A 21028-nucleotide genomic window follows, 5' to 3' on the forward strand; every position below is an offset into this window, starting at 1 on the left:
CACACAGAAGAAACCATCTGTGAACAGTTTGGTATAAGTGACTTGGCAAGCATCACATAGGAACTCAGTGGCAGAAGCCAGACTAGAAACCAAACCTCCCAGGTGGTAGTCAACTGCCCTAACCACAAGCCCATCCTTTCTCTCATTGAAGGCCCCCCCAAACCTTCCAACTTCTGCAACAAAAAAGGCAGTAGTCCCACAGACAACAGCCTCCTTTACTACACAATGGATTCATCTCCTGAGCAGCCCCAGCCTGTGCACTGACTGAGGCAGTGATCTTGGGAAAAAAATAATACAGGTTCATGTAATTAAAGACTGTATCATAGTACATAAGCACAAGGGGGGCAAATTAAGATGGCATGCGCAACATTTATTCTGGAATTTCCTCCCTTGAGAGCCCTTGACTTTGCAACCTTTAAGGATTAAACTTTGTATTTCCTAATTGTTAATTATTTAGTTTATTGATGAGAGCAGCCCTTAACTAATGCTAAATGAGGTTTTTTTTTGTTTGTAAATGTTCTTTTTTAATAGAAACAAAATCTTTTATTATATGTGCCATTTAAATAATAAAACAGTTATTAGGTTCAATGCCTATTTTATTGCTACTCTTATCTTTGTGCAGCTCCATATTTCACCACTTCAGTGTCTTGTTGACCAATACCTGGGAAGTCATTAAATTAAATTGTATTCAAATGAAACATGTTTTAAACTTCACATTTACTGCAACTTCTACATGACTTAAAAATGTGTAATGGAAAATAGAATAGGGACTTAGATCTCTAATTTCCTGGGTTGGTTTGTTTTGGAAAGGTAAATATTCAGAAAGCCAGAGATCGCCCCCAGTTTGTAAGAAGCAGCTAGCCAATCTCCATAAGCAGGAGCTGTAATTTTGTACCTTATTTTCATGTGCCACCCAGTCCCCACCCAAAGGAGCCCTGCTGCTTTCACTGCAGTGCCTGCTGGGACCCTGCTTTATATCAATGACAGGGGGAATCAGAGGGAAACCACTTAGCAAAGGCAGCCATTGCCATGACAGCCAGGGTCATAGTGACCCTCCCCAAATGAGCAAAGGGGCTGGATGGGGGGGCACTGAGTGGCTGATTGTCTCTGCTGTCACAGTGGATCTGCTCTGGCAGGGGACAGCAAATGTGTGCAGAGTGGGAAAAGGCTGGCTTTTCCGGTGTGCTGGTTTTCCCAAATTTCCTGAAAAATCCACCCCATCCAAACACAGCCCGGGGATCCCTGCACATGCACATCCATCCATGGCGGACTTTTGGTTCCAATTCCCCACATGGCAGGTTTACCAGAAAGGGTTTCTGAACAGAGCTGAGATGTGGAGGTACGGACCCGGTAAACCAGCCAGTTCTGACACAACCATAATTATGGTCTTAAATTCTATGGGTCTTGCTACTGCGAGACTGTAATCCTGCGGTAGCATCTAAAGGCCTCATCAAAGGCTCAGAGCCCCGTGGCGCTGGGCCCTGCAGCTCAGGGAGAAACGGGCTGACTAGGAGATGTCATCTCAAAATAATCTGAGGGGGGTTTGTTCTTGTTTGTTGGAGCAGAGGGAAACTTCCCCTTGGGTCATCAGCAGGGATGGAACAGAGGATTTCTGCATTTTAAAGCATGTGCTCCTCAATTTAGTGGTTGTGACCCCAGGTGCGGGTCACATCCTAGGAATCCGTTTGCCACGGAAAAATGCAGAATTTGCGTTTTTACAGAGAATCTTTCATTTTTACATTTTGTGAAAAAATAAAAACGTATACAGTAGAACCCCATTTATCTGAGCCTCCATTATCCAGCTCTCCAGATTAGCTGAACCACCAGTGCACACATAGGAATATGGGAAATTGATACTTCAGCCCTGCATCCTATGGCTGACAGTCTGAGCCCCTGCTGATGATCTGAATTTTTGATTATCCGATCGGGCCCCAGTCCCAGTTAGATTGGATAAATGGAGTTCCACTGTATATCAATAAAACATTGGGTTCAACTGATACCTATATATATTGGGGCTAGGGAAATGAAAGTTCAGCCTTTCATTTTAATCACAGAAAAATGTGGAGTTTTATGTTTTTTTGTTGGAGAATTTTGTTTTTTTAATCACAGAAAACTAGGAGCCCTGGTCAGGAGGCCTGGCAGTGAGATCTCTGTGGCAGGGAACTGAGTCCCTAGGGGAAGGGTTAGGAAGCAGTTTGGGGACTAAGGAGACAGGGTTGCGGATGCATCTCCTGTTTCCATCCCAGGCTCCGAAGGGGCAGGACTTTCTTTGGGAGCAGTGAGGATGTAGTTCCCTCCCACAGTAATCTGGGCAGAAATGAGTTGGCTCCTGGTCCTATTTTACAACCCCCCCCATCCCAGATCTCCAATCCCACATCACAGCAACAGGGATGCAGATTAGATTTATGTTCCAGCTAAACCAGGCAGTTAATACTTCTGCAATAGCTAAATGTCGCCTTTAGGGATTATTGCATGAATGGGGACAGTCCCCACCACTTGGCACTATTGTTTTAGGCTGGCTGCACACTCAGGCAGACAATTCTGCATCAGTACCACTCCCTTCACATTTTCAAGGGTTTCTTTGCATTCATGAGAGCTGGTGGGCATACTGTTTATTTTAAAGGAAAGTTAAGATTCTGGAGCAGATTTATGTTTTTAGCAGGGGATGGAATTTAAGGAGCCGCTTGGGGGATCCCCCTGACACTGTCCCCAGGGTGGCACATTCCCCCAGCAGCGTGGGGACTAGGCAGAGGCAGGAACTGGCTTTTCCTCTCCCTGCTCCTCACCTTGTCCCAGGAAAGTCCATCTGCCTGGGGTGCTGCAGGGAATGGGGCAGGGCTGGGAGCTGGGAACCTCCCTCCCCACTGATTGCTCCTGCTGCCCCTGCCAGTCTCTCCCCTCCCCTCAGGCTGGGAGATTTGGTCCCTGGCCCGGGCCCGGGGCAGTCACTCTCCCGGAGCTGGCTCAGCTCCTGCAGGCACTCAGGGGAGCAGAGCCGGGGGCGGGTCAGGGAGGGCAGCAGCTCTGGGACTTACAAACCCCTGACACCCTGGGAGCAAAGCTGGGGCAAAGAGGGGCCATTGGTGCAGTCACTTTCCTGCCCGGCCCCAGCCCTTCTCCCCCGGGTCTCTCCCCTCACCCGGAGTCTGCGGCCCCCAGAGAAAGTCCCCCTCTGGCTGGGAAGTGGCGTTAATGTAGGTCTCTCCCCAGCTACCATAGCCCTTCCCTTTTCCTTAACAAAGCCCTTCCCTGCAAAAGTATCGGGACTGCAACTCCCGCCCCCAACTCACTCACAGACTGGAGACAGGCCCCCAAAACTCTTCAGGTGCTGTGACACAAACTCACCTGATGCCCAGGTGCCCCAGAGCAGCATGAAGTGGGACCACAAATAACACAGGGGACAGATGGGAACCTACTCTCCGCAAACTCCAGGGGTGCCAACCCTAAACACCATGGCCCCTCTTGCTTCTTTACAAATGGGGTTTACTGAGCCATTGGAGTTGGAGTTAACAGCAAATCAGCCACCGCACACTTCCCCCTGGATCTTCCAGATTCCATCTTGTTCCTGAACAGAGAGGACCCTGCAGAACAAAGACACCCAAGCCTGCTGCCATCTGGGGCTCCGAGCAGTCCCCTGGGCCATTGGGTCTCTTCTGCTGTGAGGTATCCTCTGGGGCAATCCTGGGTCCTCACAGAAACAGCCCAGACTCCTGGTGTCTCCTTATTTCCATCTGCTGGATCCACAGAGAAGGGAGGCCAGTGTTGATGTGGCCATCATATCTAGACTCACCTGTAAGTATCCCCTGGGGCCTGGCTTTATGGGAGTGGTGAGCTTCCCAGCTTTGTGGAGCTGAGCCCCCCAGGCACTGAGGAGCACCTGCCCGAGTGTGGGTAGCCTGGTGAGGGGGTTGAGATGTCACTGGAACTGGCTGAATACAGCCAGGGAATTTGCATTTAGAACTCTAGGATGTTTTACAATCAGTTGTAGGGTGGAATTCATGCCTGGGACAGGGGCCAATCAATGGTCTGAAAACACAGCTTTTGTGGGACTTACTTAGTGCAGAGCCCTTCTGGGGGTGCCTGGGGTGGGGCAGTTGTTATGAATTGTATTACGGGAGCACCTCAAGGCGCTGAGAACCGATCCCCATTGTACTGCGACCTGAGAGGGTCCCTGCCCCAGATAGCTCACAGTCTAAATAGATTATTACCCCCATTGTATGTCACACAGGGAAACTAAGGCACATACAGATTAGGTGACTGGCCTGAGGTGATACGGGGAGGCTGAGAGAGCGGTCCCAGCCCAATGCCACAACCAGCCTTCTTGCTACAGACTGCAGGTCTGTGACTCCCCAGCTCAATTGCTTAGAAGGGGAGTGCGCCAGAAATGACTAAACCCATAACCGTCACTCTGGCCCCGTTACAAATGGGCTTACCAGTTCTTTTCCTGGGCTCGCCCGGGGCACGTGTCTTCCGGGCTCCAGGCAGCCTCCTTGTGGTCAGGCTTCCCTCAGCCCCTGTGCCCTTATATTTTGGGTATCCCCTTTGATAATCCTGGGTCCCAGTAGTGTCCCTACCGCCAGCACCCCCGCACAGGTGTTTGTTACAGAATGTATGAACTGCAGGTGTATTCCTACATTGATGCACGTGACCTGAGTGTTTCATTGTTTCCACACTTTTTATTGGGTAGCTTTTTTATTTTAAAAAACCCCTAATAACCCTGGGAGTTATTTTTTGCTAACATTTGCTACTTACATAACAAGCGGCCAGATCTCCAAGAGCATTCAGCTTGTATGTAGACCATCCCACACGCTGAGCTAGTCAGAAAGTCTGGCCCTGCTTGTGGGTGCTTTGGCCCATAAAACTTCATGGGATGAAATCTCCTAACTCTGCTCCTTTCTAAGCTCCCACTCCTCTGTCCCTATTGGGAGTAACCTTGGGGTCTCCTCTCTGGATCCCTGTTACAGCAGATAGTGGCTGTAAGTCACACAGAGATGGGGTTAGGTCCTCGGAGATCAGCCCTTGCTAGGCACTGGAGAATCAGCTTCCCACGTTTGATTTCAGCTGCAAACATCAGTGCTTAGATTAGTGCATAGACTTTGTGCTGGCCCTCTGTGCAGAGAGGAATTATAGCTGGGGCCTCCAAAAGAGCTAGGCACTCGGATGCATTGACTTGACCCTGCAGGCCATGAACATGCAAGCCTAGGCACCTGAAATTCATTGATGTCAATGGGTGCTGGGTGCCTAGAGGCTTTTGAAAATCCCACTAGGTGCCTAAATACCTTTAGAAATCTGGCCCTATGTGCTGAAGTTTCCTCCTCAGTCCAAGGGTTACATGCACCAGCCCAGCCTTGCTAAATAATGCTCAGCCCATAAGGGCATATCTGCACGATGGTGTAGGCAGTGAGAAGCCTCCAGCACAGAACAGCTAACACCTAGTCCCCACCTCCGGACGTGAGAGCAGTGCCCCTCACAGTCCAAGCAATGATTGGAGAGCTCAGCACAGACTAACACAGGTCTCAGAGGCACCATACGGGTTGAGCTTCTGACACCCATGAGGATCTGAGAAGTGTTCCAGGAACTGTGTCAGCTGGCCGGGTGTGTGGCCCAGGGGCTGTATGTTGTTTTTGTCTTGGGGGATGGGGTGGAGTGATAGCCCCAGTGATAGGGCCAAGGGGAACCCCTTTCTTAGTGCTAAAATCCAACACCCACAGGAGCTTATTGACCGTGAAAACTTGCCCTGCTCAAACCGTCTGGCATGCAGAGATGTGTAAAGGAAAAGGGCCTCAAATTCTACATATCAAAAGAGTTCAGGCCTCATGTGTCCCTTGTCCAAGGACTCACACACAAAACACTATATGTCAGCATCGACAGCAAAATTGCCACCTTTCGGCCCGGTCTCCCTCTCTCCACGGGTCACAGAGACAAGGGCTCTTTGCTACTTTTCGAAAAAACAACAGCAAAATCCCACTAACTTATTATTGAATGATTGTTGCTTCAGAAAACTAACTTATGCAAAAGGCTGGGATGGAAAAATATTAACCAAAGTGATTCCTGAGTTGACTCTGTTACCGATAACAAAAAAAAGTCAATAAGGAGGCATCAAAGGCAAATTCACTTGCACAAACTCGAGGGTGAACTCTCAGAAGAAGGTGAGGGAGAGAACGGTGCCTCAGCAGACAACTCATGCACCATATGCCCTCTGTCCAAAAAGGCTCACACATACACCTGTGAAAACAGAGCCCTGGCCCATGCAGATGTCTCACCCACCATGTGTCCTCCGTCTGGAGTGCTCACGCAGGCAGCTGTGTACGCTGGCCACAAGATCAGCTATCCTTGCAGGGAGCCAGGTCCCTTCTGATACCCAGAGCAGCTCAGCTGGATCTAGGTAGGGCACATGTAGCGCTTCTCCCCCGTATGGGTCCTGTGGTGTCGGATGAGGTCCGAGCTGCGGTAGAAGCTCTTCCCGCACTGGGCGCAGGCGTAGGGGCGCTCGCCAGTGTGGATGCGCTGGTGGGTGACAAGGTTGGAGCTCTGGCTGAAGCTCTTGCCACAGTCGGGGCAGGTGTAGGGGCGCTCGCCCGTGTGCACACGATGGTGGGTGATGAGGGTGGAGCTCTCGGTGAAGCTCTTGCCGCAGTCGGGGCAGGTGTAGGGGCGCTCGCCGGTATGGGTGCGCTGGTGGCAGATGAGGGTGGAGCTATCCACGAAGCTCTTGCTGCACTGGGGGCACTGGTAGGGGCGCTCCCCAGTGTGGACGCGCTGGTGCCGCATGAGGGAGGAGCTGTCGTTGAAGCTCTTCCCGCACTGGGTGCACTTGTAGTGCTTCTCGCCGGTGTGGATGCGCCGGTGCCGCAGCAGGGTGGAGTTCTCGCTGAAGCTCTTCCCGCAGTCGCCACAGATGTAGGGTTTCTCACCGGTGTGGATGCGCCGGTGCCGGAGCAGGGCCGAGCTCCAGATGAAGTTCTTTCCGCAGTCCCGGCAGGCGTAGGGCATGTCGCCCATGTGGACCCGTTGGTGCTGCACGAAGTAGGAGCTGTCGCTGAAGCTCTTGCCGCACTCCCCGCAGACGTAGGGCCGCTCGCCCGTGTGGGTCTTCTGGTGCCGCACATGGGTCGAGCGGATGCTGAAGCACTTCCCGCACTCCTCACACCGGTAGGGCTTCTCGCCCGTATGGGTGCGCTGGTGCTTGATGAGGGTGGAGCCGTGGCTGAAGCGCTTCCCGCAGTCAGGGCACTCGTACGGCTTCTCGCCGGTGTGGATGCGCCGGTGTGCAATCAGCGCCGAGTTCTGGTTGAAGCTGTTCCCACACTCGGGGCACTTGTAGGGTCTCTCCCCGGTGTGGATCCGCCGGTGGATGATGAGGGCTGAACTGCTGCTAAAGCTTTTCCCACAGTCCTCGCATCGGTAGGGCCGCTCCCCGATGTCTTTGAGCTGATTGACACCTCTGCCCAGGTAGGAGGATCTGCTCTTCCCTGTCCCTCGAGGGTTTCCCTGCTCAGCACTCTGGGAAACGTCCCCTTTGGCTGTTCCCGATACCGCCCCATGTGGTTCCACTGGTTCAGGACCTTTCTGCTGAGGGGTCTCCTCCTCGCTCTCACTCCCCGTACCGTCACCTGCTGGGACAAAGAGAATCCAGACAGGAGTCACTCCCTGTGCCGGGAGGAAAGGGAAGCTCAGAGAGGGAGGAAGAAACCCATATAACTACGGGAGAGAGAGAAAAATCAAGAGACAGTTCCTTGGCCACAAACCATCCTTCCCACTGCAATGTTTTCCTGGCTGATGTAACCAATTCCTCACCTGTGCGGACATCCCTCAGGAGCTCCGGTTCCTCAGAGTCCTGCAGATCTGGGGCCCACAGCTCTTTCCTCTGCTCCATCCAGGAGATCACATTGGGCTCGGGGATGGGAAATCCTGCTTGGGGGAAAGAGAACAGGCAAGATCAGGGCTTGCGACATAGACAGAGAATATTTATTATAGAGACGTGATTTTAACCCTATCTCTGTGCTGGGAAGTTGGGAGAAAAGGTCCATGGACACACTCTGGGAGAGTCAGATGTCTGCTGGGGGATGTGTTGTGTCACTATCACAGATTCAAAGGTTCCAAAGCCAGAAGAGACCACTGTGATCATCTAGTCTGACCTCTTGTATAACACAGACCAGAGAACTGCCCCAAATAATTCCTATAGCAGAGCTGTTAGAAAAACACCCAATCCTGATTTTAAAATTCTCAGTGATGGAGAATGCACCATGAACTGTGGTAAATTGTTCCAATGCTTAATTACTCTCACTGTTAAAATGTACGCCTTATATCTAGTCTGAATTTGTCTAGCTTCAGCTTCCAGCCAACGGATTATGTTAGACCCTGCTCTGCTAGAATGAAGAGCTCATTATTAAAAATTTGTTCCCCACCTAGGTACTTATAGACTGTGATCAAGCCACCCTTTCACCTTCTCTTCTCTCTGAGCTCCTTGAGTCTATCACAATAAGGCAGGTTTTTTAATACTTAAATCATTCTTGTGGCTCTTCTCTGAGCCCTCTTCAATTTATCAACATCCTTCTTGAATTGTGGGCACCAGAACAGGACACACACATAATATTCTCTAATATAATACAATATTAAAATTTACATATGCCTATAATATAAAAGTGAAAATGAGAGGTCAAAATGAAACGGCTTGACTTTCTCTCATTGAAAATTTCATTGAAATGGACATGTTCTGGTAAGACATTTTGATCTTGATGAAATGGCATTTTTTGACTGAAAACTGTTCAGTTGCAAATTTTTTGACCAGCCCTAACCACTGGTGTGTCCTTGAATCTCCTCTCCCAGGGGAAGGGGAGTGAAAGGAACAGTCACTCTTTTAACACACGCATACACACTCTGGGGCTGATCCCCATGAAACCTAAGGGAGTGGAAAAGTACCCCGAGTAGAACCCAAGCCAGCTGCTTCTAATACCTGAGGGGACAGGAACCCTTCCCCGTGACATCCCTGTAGAGGGCTGTCTGACCTGGGTCCATCAGAGCCCACTGCCACTCGTTGAAATACACACATACCTCCTCAAAGGTCACTGGCTCCTGGAACAGCAAGAATCCCCCACTCAGTGAGCCACAGTCCCACTCGCTCAGTCACTGGTGCCCTGAGTGCCCCATATTAAATACATCTCAGCAGCTCATTCCTTTCTCAGCACCTTCTGTTCTTTCAGATTAATTGTTCCCCCGTCCCCCACCAGCAGCCCCTGACCATCCCCTACCTGAGCCAGCTGCTCTGCAGCCATTTCCCATCCCCGACCCCCGGGCAGGCGGTTTGATCTGGAGTGAAACCGGAACGTTATCTTGCAGCCTGTCAGGGTGAGAAGGGCGAGTGGGGAGGTTTCAGAAGCGGCTTTCACCCATTTCTCACCCCGATTCCCCCCAGGGTCTTTCTGTGGATACAGGAATGAAGCTCATAGAACATTCAGTCTCCAGCCACCCAAGCACACCTATACAGAGGAGCGACTGGCTATCACATTATAAGCTGGGCTGACAGCATCACCTATTATTAAGATTGCCCAGCACATCCTGTTATAAGAAACTGTTTTCTGTGGCTTATAACTTTGCCAAACGTAAACTGTTTGGCCTGATCTTTTCCATGCCAGGTCTCTGCCTCAGGCTGAAATAGCTCGGAAAATTTCAGCCAAACAGTCCAGCCATTTCTGAGACTGAGGCTAGGGAAAAATAAGTGGTTTTGCCCATGCTGAAAAATTTGGATGTCCTTTTCTTTGAAAAGCTTGCGCACTCTCCATGCTTCAGAGCAGGGTGTTGTAATGCAGAGGGTGTGTTGGGGGGGAGGATTTTGCCATGCCCGGGAAACCCGCATTTGGCTAATGTATATGCCTTTGAAAAATGCCGTTTGCACATGGTCAGCAGAGGCTTCTTCGGTTTTAGCTGCTAAAATTCTGGACTTCTACATACAGTGCTTCCGCCGACGTGCACGGGCTGAAATTGTGGAAAAGCAACATCACTTGCCCCATAACCTCAGCCGTGCAGAACACAATGCCATCCACAGCCTCAGAAACAACTCTGACATCATAATCAAAAAGGCTGACAAAGGAGGTGCTGTTGTTATCATGAATAGGTCGGAATATGAACAAGAGGCTGCTCGGCAGCTCTCCAACACCACTTTCTACAAGCCATACCCTCTGATCCCACTGAGAGTTACCAAAAGAAACTACAGCATTTGCTCAAGAAACTCCCTGAAAAAGCACAAGATCAAATCCACACACACAGACCCCTGGAACCCCAACCTGGGATATTCTATCTACTACCCAAGATCCATAAACCTGGAAATCCTGGACGCCCCATCATCTCAGGCATTGGCACCCTGACAGCAGGATTGTCTGGCTATGTAGACTCTCTCCTCAGGCCCTACGCTACCAGCACTCCCAGCTACCTTCGAGACACCACTAACTTCCTGAGGAAACTACAATCCATCGGTGATCTTCCTGATAACACCATCCTGGCCACTATGGATGTAGAAGCCCTCTACACCAACATTCCGCACAAAGATGGACTACAAGCCGTCAAGAACACTATCCCCGATAATGTCACAGCTAACCTGGTGGCTGAACTTTGTCCTTACCCATAACTATTTTACATTTGGGGACAATGTATACCTTCAAATCAGCGGCACTGCTATGGGTACTCGCATGGCCCCACAGTATGCCAACATTTTTATGGCTGACTTAGAACAGCGCTTCCTCAGCTCTCGTCCCCTAATGCCCCTACTCTACTTGCGCTATATTGATGACATCTTCATCATCTGGACCCATGGAAAAGAAGCACTTGAGGAATTCCACCATGATTTCAACAATTTCCATCCCACCATCAACCTCAGCCTGGTCCAGTCCACACAAGAGATCCACTTCCTGGACACTACAGTGCTAATAACCAATGGTCACATAAACACCACCCTATACCGGAAACCTACTGACCGCTATTCCTACCTACATGCCTCCAGCTTTCACCCTGACCACACCACACGATCCATTGTCTACAGCCAAGCTCTGCGATACAACCGCATTTGCTCCAACCCCTCAGACAGAGACAAACACCTACAAGAGCTCTATCAAGCATTCTTACAACTACAACACCCACCTGCGGAAGTGAAGAAACAGACTGATAGAGCCAGAAGAGTTCCCAGAAGTCACCTCCTACAGGACAGGCCTAACAAAGAAAATAACAGAACGCCACTAGCCGTCACCTTCAGCCCCCAACTAAAACCCCTCCAACGCATTATTAAGGATCTACAACCTATCCTGAATGATGACCCATCACTCTCACAAATCTTGGGAGACAGGCCAGTCCTTGCCTACAGACAGCCCCCCAACCTGAAGCAAATACTCACCAGCAACCACATACCACACAACAGAACCACTAACCCAGGAACCTATCCTTGCAACAAAGCCCGTTGCCAACTGTGCCCACATATCTATTCAGGGGACACCATCACAGGGCCTAATAACATCAGCCACACTATCAGAGGCTCGTTCACCTGCACATCTACCAATGTGATATATGCCATCATGTGCCAGCAATGCCCCTCTGCCATGTACATTGGTCAAACTGGACAGTCTCTACGTAAAAGAATAAATGGACACAAATCAGATGTCAAGAATTATAACATTCATAAACCGGTCGGAGAACACTTCAATCTCTCTGGTCACGCGATTACAGACATGAAAGTTGCGATATTACAACAGAAAAACTTCAAAACCAGACTCCAGCGAGAGACTATTGAATTGGAATTCATTTGCAAATTGGATACTATTAACTTAGGCTTGAATAGAGACTGGGAGTGGCTAAGTCATTATGCAAGGTAACCTATTTCCCCTTGTTTTTTCCTACCCCCCCGCTGTTCCTCAGACGTTCTTGTTAAACCCTGGATTTGTGCTGGAAATGGCCCACCTTGATTATCATACACATTGTAAGGAGAGTGATCACTTTAGATAAGCTATTACCAGCAGGAGAGTGGGGTGGGGGGAGAGAAAACCTTTTGTAGTGGTAAACACCCATTTTTTCATGCTTTGTGTGTATAAAAAGATCTTCTGTACTTTCCACAGTATGCATCCGATGAAGTGAGCTGTAGCTCATGAAAGCTTATGCTCAAATAAATTGGTTAGTCTCTAAGGTGCCACAAGTACTCCTTTTCTTTTTGCGAATACAGACTAACACAGCTGTTACTCTGAAACCAGTCTATAAAGTATCTACATGGGGAACAAATAATAGAATCCTGAATATTAGGGTTGGAAGAGACCTCAGGAGGTCATCTAGTCCAACACCCTGCTCAAGGCAGGACTAACCCCAACTAAATCATCCCAGCCAGGTCTTTGTCAAACCGGGCCTTAAAGACCTCTAAGGATGGAGATTCCACCACCTCCCTAGGTAACCCATTCCAGTGCTTCAGCACCCTCCTAGTGAAATAGTGTTTCCTAATATCCAACCTAGACGTCCCCCACTGCAACTTGAGACCATTGCTCCTTGTTCTGTCATCTGCCACCACTGAGAACCGCCTAGCTCCATCATCTTTGGCACCCTCCTTGAAAGTTGAAGGCTGCTACCAAATCCCCCCTCACTCTTCTCTTCTGTGGACTAAATAAGGCCAGTTCCCTCAGCCTCTCCTCATAAGTCATCTGCCCCAGCCCCCTAATCATGCCCTCCATTGGACTCTCTCCAATTTGTCCACATCCTTTTTGTCGTGGGGGACCCAAAACTGGACGCAGTACTTCAAATGTGGCTTCACCAGTGCCATCGAGGGGAATAATCACTTCCCTCGATCTGCTGGCAATGCTCTTACTAATGCAGCCCAATATGCTGTTAGCCTTCTTGGCAACAAGGGCACACTGTTGACTCATATCTAGCTTCTCATCCACTGTAATCTCCAGATCTTTTTCTTAGCCAGTCAGTCCCCAGCCTGTAGCCGTGCATGGGATTCTTCCATCCTAAGTGCAAGACTCTGCACTTGTCCTTGTTGAACTTCATCAGATTTCTTTTGGCCCAATCCTCCAATCTGTCTAGGTCACTCTGGACCCTATCTCTACCCTCCAATATATATACACCTCTCCCCCCAGCTTAGCGTCATCCGCGAACTTCCTGAGGGTGCAATCCATCCCATCATACAGGTCATTAATGAAGATGTTGAACAAAACCAGCCCCAGGACCGACCCCTGGGGCACACCACTTGATACTGGCTGTCAACTAGACACCGAGCCATTGATCATTACCCGTTGAGCCTGATGATTTAGCCAGCTTTCTGTCCACCTTATAGTCCATTCATCCAATTCATACTTCTTTAACTTGCTGGCAAGAATACTGTGGGAGACCATATCAAAAACTTTGCTAAAGTCAAGGTATATCACAAATATTTAATAACGAGCGCTTCAATCTAGCAGAGAAAAGTCTAACATGAACCAATGGCTGGAAGTTGAAGCTAGAGACCCACAGACTGGAAATGAGGTGTAAATTTCTAACAGTGAGTGTAATTAAGCACTGGAACAACTTACCAAGAGTTGTGGTGGATTTTCCATCCCTGACCATTTTTAAATCAAGACTGGGTATTCTTCTAAAAGATCTGCTCTAGAAATTAGTTGGGGGCAATTCTCTAGCCTATGCTGTGCAGGTAGGGTGACCAGATGTCCCGGTTTTACAGGGACAGTCCCGATTTTGTGGGCTTTTTCTTATATAGGCACCTATTACCCCCCATCCCCTCTCCTGATTTTTTACACTTGCTATCTGGTCACCTTATGTGCAGGAGGTCAGACTAGATTATCACAATGGTCCCTTCTGACCTTAAAATGTATGAAAAAAAATCTTTTGCCAGGTCTGCAACTCCTTGAGATGCTTCACTCCCCCTGAAGGCACACACACTTTAAGCACAGGTTCCAATGTTGAGTCTAGTCCCTTTGTGGCTTTAGCCCTTGGAGACTCCAAGCAACGGATAATCTGTTCCCAAGGTAATTGGTTCCCACAGATAATTACACTGACAGTTAAAAACTCTGCTCCTTAAAACAGGGGGATTGACGATGGTATCTATGCAGGGAGAAGCTTTCTGAGACTACAAGGCTCTGCAGTCTAGCGGACAAAGACAAAACAAGATCCAATGGCTGGAGTTGGGAGTCAGTAAATTCAAACAGGAAATGAGACTAGTGTGATCACAGTGAGGCATCAGAACAGAATACCAGCTGGTCGGGCTGGATGTAGGGATCACTGAATGAGGAGCCCTGGTCTGTGCGATGCAGGAGGACAGGACAGATGATCACAATGGTCCCTTCCAGCCTTAAAATCGGTGATAATAAATATTTACTGTAACTACATCAAACCACTACAAACTGGATCACGGGATAGAGAACACAAGTTCTTCCAAGTGAGAGCGGGGGTCAATCCTTCTGCATCATGTTATCAACTCTGGTGATATTATTGTGAGTGTCACAATATTTAGAGTACATCATACGGCCCCAGCTCCGTCTTGTGCTCCCTTGTGAATCTCAGCTAGCTAGCTAGCTAGCTAGCTAGCTTTCTTGCTAGTTTCCAGCCCTTGTGGTTGAAGAGAAAACACAACCCTCTAAAGGCTTGAAAAGCAAAAGATTAATACGCATTGGATTCTTTTTATTTATCTCTCTCTTTTTTTTTTAAATAACATGATTTTTAAATCCATCTTTTTGGACTGTGGTGCATGATTTTTTAGCATTTCGAGTCAGCAATACCGTATTCCTTATGATATTTTGTAGCATTAACATTCTAGGTATGGAGTATGTACAAAAACCACTCATCCTGCCAATATATTTCTATAGGCTGAGCTGGCAAAGTCCATTGCTCGGAGCTTTGCCATTCCTGACTAATACAACCATTTCAAACAAACAGTCATGCCATGCCATGATGTTACTCCCTGGGACTAAGTCAGACCTTACTTCATCTCCAATCTGCTTCTCAGGGCCTCTTTCACTAAAGCCCAACAACAAAGAACACCTCGCAGACAAAGGCTCTCATCCCCAGTGCAGACACAGTGCACAGAGATCCAAGTGCAATACCCCACAGAGCTCACTGCAGAGCGGTCACTTTGTTCTGCACAGACCCAGCCCCTCCCACCCGGCCTAAACCCACCCACCGACATTTTACCCCCCCCCCCCCCCAGTAACTAGCCAAGAGCTAGAAAAGAGCAGACTCCAAGGAGCTGCTTTGGGGGATCCCCCTGACACTGTCCCCAAGGCAGTGCATCCCCCGAGCAGCGTGTGGACTAGGCAGAGGCAGGAACTGCCTTTTCCTCTCCCTACCCCTCATCTTGTCCAGGAAAGTCAATCTGCCCGGGTGCTGCAGGGAATGGGGCTGGGAGCGGGAACCTCCCTTCCCATTTATTGCTCCTGCTGCCCCTGACAGTCTCTCCCCCATCTCCCTCCTGCCCCCTCTCCCCACCCCTCGGGCTGGGAGACTCGGTCCCTGGCCCGGTCCGGGGCCGGTCGCTCTCCGGGAGCTGGCTCGGCTCCTGCAGGCGCTCAGGGGAGCAGCTCTGGGACTCGCAGACAGGAGGGGCCGTTTGTGCAGAGTCACTTTCCTGCCTATCTAGGGTGATTAGCTAGCAAGTGTGAAAAATTGAGACACTTTTTTTGGGAGGGGGCGGGGGAAGACAGTGGATATAGCTACCCATACAAGACAAAACCCCTAATATCTTGGGACAGGCCAGATAATATTAGGAGGTCTGGTCACCCTACGCCCACCCCCAGGTCTCTCCCCTCACCTGTAGCAGGCTCCGGCTCAGGGGCTGGTGTCAGCAGAGCCCGGGGCTGGTTCCAGCCCCCAGAGAAAGTCCCCCGGCTGGGCACAGAGGGACACTAAGGAAGGGCTCTCCCCGCACACACCCCGCTGGGCAGCAGCAGCTCAGTCTGGCTTTTGGACACTACAGATGAAGCAGCAGCTGTGACCCAGGAAGCTCAACCCCGGATCTGCTCAGCATAGAGATTGCACTAACCAGCATCTTCCCTTCCTTCCAATAGCCAGAGCCCCCTGGTGGCCACAGCTCAGGAGCCCTGGGCGCAGACCTGCTGCATGGCAGGAATCCGGCCAGAGCCCTGCCTGCACCTGAGCAGTTACAAACCAATTTGGAAATTAGGAGGGAAACAAGAAAAGGATTTTTTTATTTTCGGGTTGTGAAATTTTCCATCCTTAGTGTGACTGAAGATGGTTGTGTACCATGATCAAAATATGAGCTTTCTAAAAAGGATTTCTTTAACCAGCCTTACATATGTACCTATATTTTAAAATTCTACCATGTGACAAAGACAATCAAGTTTTAGGCAAGGGTCCTGTCGACTTCCCATCCTGCATTACAGTTAAGCATGTGAATAAGCAAGTTCAACTGAGGTGGCAAAATTTGCAGATGATACAAAACTACTCAAGCTAGTTAAGTCCCCGAATGCGAAGAGTTACATAGGGATCTCACAAACTTGGGTGACTGGGCAGATGGCAGATGAAATTCAATATTGATAAATGCAAAGTAATGCACATTGGAAAACATAATCCCAACTATACATATAAAATGATGGGGTCTAAATTAGCTGTTAACACTCAAGAAAGATGTTGGAGTCATTGTGGATGGTTCTCTAAAAATATGCAGCGGCAGTCAACAAAGCAAACAGAATGTTGGGAATCATTGAGAAAGGGATAGATAAGACAGGAAATATCATATTGCCTCTATATAAATCCATGGTACGCCCACATCTTGAATACTGCATGCAGATGTGGTCACCCCATCTCAAAAAAAAAAAATTATTTGAATTGGAAAAGGTTCAGAAAAGAACAACAAAAGTGATTAGGGATATGGAATAGCTTCTGTATGAGGAGAGATTAATAAAACTGGGCCTTTTCAGCTTGGAAAAGAGATGACTAGGGGGATATGAGAGAGGTCTATAAAATCATGACTGGTGTGGAAAAAGTAAATAAGGAACACAACACAAGAGCTAGGGGTCAACAAATGAAATTATAGGCAATAGGTTTAAAAAACAAAAGGAAGTATTTCTTCACACAATGCAGAGTAAACCTGTGGAACTCCTTGCCAGAGGATGTTGTGAAAGCCAAGACTATAACAGGATTCAAAAAAGAACTAGATAAATTCATGGAGGATAGGTCCATCAATGGCTGGTAACCAGGATAGGCAGGCATGGTATCCCTAGCCTCTGTTTGCCAGAAGCTGGGAATGGGCAACCAGGGATGGACCACTTGATTACCTGTTCTGTTCATTTCCTCTGAAGCACCTGGCATTGGTCACTGTCAGAAGACAGGATACTGAGCTGGATGGACCATTGGTCTGCCCAGTGTGATGGAGTGTGCATACCCCTCACTAGGTGAGAATGGGTTCATCCCACACTGTGGGTGGAGGAAGTTCCGCCCCTCAGACCATGGTGGGCATGCTCCAACTGTTGTTGGAGTATAAGAGGGAGCAGACTAGCTCAGTCTAGGCTGAATGCTGAGGAGGAAGGATGCTTGGTGAAGGTTCTAGCCCAGGAGCCAGTACAGCCCTTGCCTGTGGGAGCTAGAGAGCCCAAGAACTGACCAGAAACCTGTTGTCAATGGCTGAGTCAAAGTCCCAGTGAGTTACCTTTGCCAAAGGCCTAGAGACCCCAATGTCATATGGACCATGGCTTCAGGAAGCAGGGTAGGAAGTGGCCCAGGGAGGGGGAAGAGAGTTGTGACCTCCTGCAAAGCAGAGTCTGCCTGTTGTGATGTGATTCCCCACTGACTGGGTGGCAGACACATTTGCTACTAGTGGAGCCCTGGGCCAGGAGCTGGTGGAGCAGAGAGGGCTCAGGTCCCATCCCTTCTCCCTGCCCCCGCCCCCCCAGACTATCACTGCCCTGGGTTGTGGTCCTTGGCCTCTAGACCACATAGCCCTGCACTCGACCACTATATTGACTCTAGGGGGAGGGATAGCTCAGTGGTTTGAGCTTTGGCCTGCTAAACCCAGAGTTGTGAGTTCAATCCTTGAGGGGGCCATTTAGGGATATAGGGCAAAAATTGGGGATTGGTCCTGCTTTGAGCAGGGAGTGGACTAGATGACCTCCTGAGGTCCCTTCAAACCCTGATATTCTATGGCCACTTAACCATGCCACCTTGCACTTGAGGGCTGCTATATTGACTCTGGCCATTAAGCAGCACTATCTTGAGTCCCAGGACATTCTGGTAGACTAACTGTGGTGCCATCACACCCATGATCCACACCAAAGAGGGATGGGGTGTTCATGCACCACCACACCAGTATGGTCATTCTTATTTTCTTAAGTCTTTGCTTTTATATCTTGTGTGTGGCCTAGGGAAAGCCCCAGGACTGCTCACCATACATGTAGGAATCTCTGTGTGGAGATCTGGCCTGGGTTATACAGGGAGTCAGCCTGGATGATCAGTGGTCCCTTTTGACCTTGGAATCTAAAACCACTAATTACATCAAACCAATTTATATTTGATTGCATGTTAAAGAGATGCTTTCCTCAGTTGACAGCTGGGATTGATCCTTCTGCATCACGTTATCAACTGTTGTGATTTTATTGTCTCACAATATGTAGAGTTTATCTTGCACCCCCAGCTCCTGGAGTCATGTGCAGTACATGCTGATGTGTTTGCTGAACTGGGCAGCCTTATATAATTATGATATTTAGATTGCTGCTAGGGCTGTTTAATTGCAGTTAACTCAAGTGATTAACTCAAAAGAAATTAACCCAATTAAAAAATTAGTCAGGTTAATTGCACCATTAACAATATAATACCAATTTAAAATTTTGGGTGTTTTTCTACATATAGATTTCAATTACAACACAGAATACAAAATGTACAGTGCTCACTTTATATTTGATACAACTATTTGCATTGTAAAGATAGTATTTTTCAATTCACCGAATACAAGTACTGTAGTGCAATCACTTATCATGAAAGTTGAACTTACAAATGTAGAATTATGTACAAAAAACCTGCACTCAAATAAAACAATCTAAAATTTTGGAGGCTGCAAGTCCACTCAGTCCTACTTGTTCAGCCAATTGCTCAGACAAACAAATTTGTTTACATTTACAGGAGATAATGCAGCCTGCTTCTTATTTAAGTCACCAGAAAGTGAGAAGAGGCATTCACATGGCACTTTTGTAGCTGGCATTGCAAGGTATTTATATGCCACTTCATTCTTTAGCCACCATTTCAGAGGAGCTGTTTCCATGCTGATGCTTGTTTAAAAAAATGCATTCATTAAATTTGTGACTGAACTCCTTTGGGGAGAATTGTACATCTCCTGCTCTGTGGTTTTACCTGTGTTCTGCCATATAGAACATGTTATGGCAGTCTCAGCTAGTGACCCAGCATATGTTGCTAATTTTCAGAACACTTTCCAGTACTGGATTTACCATGGTGCTGGGCCCACAGTTCAAAGGGGCCCCACCTGGCCCGCTTTTCTCCATGGCATCCCCCTCCCCTCCCGGCTCGCTCCTATGGGGGCAGAAGCTTGATGCTGCCAGCTCCTGCTTAAGGCTTAGCCCTCTCACTTTTAAAAATGATTGCTTGCCCCTCAGGCTTTTCTGGCAGCCCTGTTGCCAGGTATCTTGTTTTAGACTGGAAACTCCAGTAGAAAATGACCTGAGTGTCCAGTTAGCAGTGCTGACTGGAAACTAAAAGTCCAGTTATAGGAGTAACCACATTAGCCTCCGCTCCTCCCACTCCCAACACCCACCCCAGAGGGCTGGAAGAGAACCAGTCCTGCTGCAGGAGGAGGGGCAGCTCAGTGAAGAGAGACTAAGAGAATGGGCTAGAACCAGGTAAGTACCTGCTCCATGGGCAGGGGGTGGGGTGTGGAAGAATCCTGTTTACCTCTCCCCAGCCCTGCTGTGTTTGCAGTTTACCCCTGGCCCCTCCCTTGCTCCTGCCCCACTGGGCTTTTGCCCTAGCCCCTTTTACAATCATTCCCGGGGGGCCCACAAATGTTGTGGGCCCAGCGCCAAAAAAGTTAATCTGGCCCTGACACTTTCACTGCAGATTTGACAAAATGCAAAGAAGGTACCAATGTGAGATTTCAACAATAGCTACAGCACTCGACCCAAGGTTTAAGAATCTGAAGTGCCTGCCAAAATCTGAGGGGGATGAGGTGTGGAGCATGCTTTCAGAAGTCTAAGAGCAACACTCAGAGCAGCAACTACAGAACCCAAACCATCAAAACAGAAAATCAACCATCTGCCTGTGGCATCTGACTCTGACTCAGATGATGAAAATGAACATGCATCAGTCCGCTCTGCTTTGGATAGTTATAAATCAGAACCCATCAGCATGGAAGCATGTTCTCTGGAACAGTGGTCCAAGCATGTAACTTTACAGTGCAAATATTTGTGTAAAAAAAAAAATTTAAGGAGCACTGTACTTCATATTCTGTGTAACTGAAATAAATAGTTGAAAATTTAGAAAACTACCATTTAAATATTTTGGGATTTCTTTTTAACAGTGATTAAAATGGATTAATCATGATTTTTTAATCTCAATTAAATGCAATTAATTCATCATTTGACAGCTCTAATTGCTGCAGTACCTAGAAGCCAGGGCCTCATGGTGCCATGGACTATACAAACACACTTAACTTAAGTTTTAGATGTAGGCTTAACCTAGCTAAATCAGACTCCTGGAAAATCTCACCCCCTGTGTGATGTAGGTAGGATGACCTACCCAACTGTACAGGCAGTTTGTCTTATGGAAGATTTCATCCATCGACCTAGCTACCATCACTCAAGGGGTGGATTAATTAGTGATAAAAACCCTTCTGTTGCTGCAGCACGGTGTTACAGTAACACAGCTTCAATGCTGTAGCTGTGCCACTGAAGTGTCGGTGGTATAGACAAGCCCTTCAGCTCTGATCTCACAACCACTTGCATGCTTTCCTTTACTACAGTGAAATCAAAGTTAAGACAAATGAATCATTGCAGGATTGCGGCCCTTTCAGAGCAGCAAAAGAGAAAAGGGGATTTTTTTTTTTAAAAAT

General features: G+C 48.3%; 1 protein-coding gene across 1 annotated transcript in view; it reads right to left on the minus strand.

The window, feature by feature from the left end:
• The window catches only part of LOC141999009 (uncharacterized), a 33119-nt gene extending 17150 nt beyond the window's left edge, over nucleotides 1-15969 (minus strand). Inside the window, exons 1-4 of the mRNA XM_074972086.1 lie at nucleotides 15767-15969; nucleotides 9252-9340; nucleotides 7798-7911; nucleotides 6402-7616 (exon numbers count right to left, since the gene is read on the minus strand). Coding sequence (XP_074828187.1) covers nucleotides 6402-7616; nucleotides 7798-7911; nucleotides 9252-9282 — 1360 coding nt within the window. The 5' untranslated portion in view covers nucleotides 9283-9340; nucleotides 15767-15969. The remainder of the gene's footprint in view (nucleotides 1-6401; nucleotides 7617-7797; nucleotides 7912-9251; nucleotides 9341-15766) is intronic.
• Nucleotides 15970-21028: the final 5059 nt, after the last annotated feature.

The sequence above is a fragment of the Natator depressus genome, chromosome 14 (assembly GCF_965152275.1).
Source record: "Natator depressus isolate rNatDep1 chromosome 14, rNatDep2.hap1, whole genome shotgun sequence".
In the NCBI taxonomy this organism is placed as follows: domain Eukaryota; kingdom Metazoa; phylum Chordata; order Testudines; family Cheloniidae; genus Natator; species Natator depressus.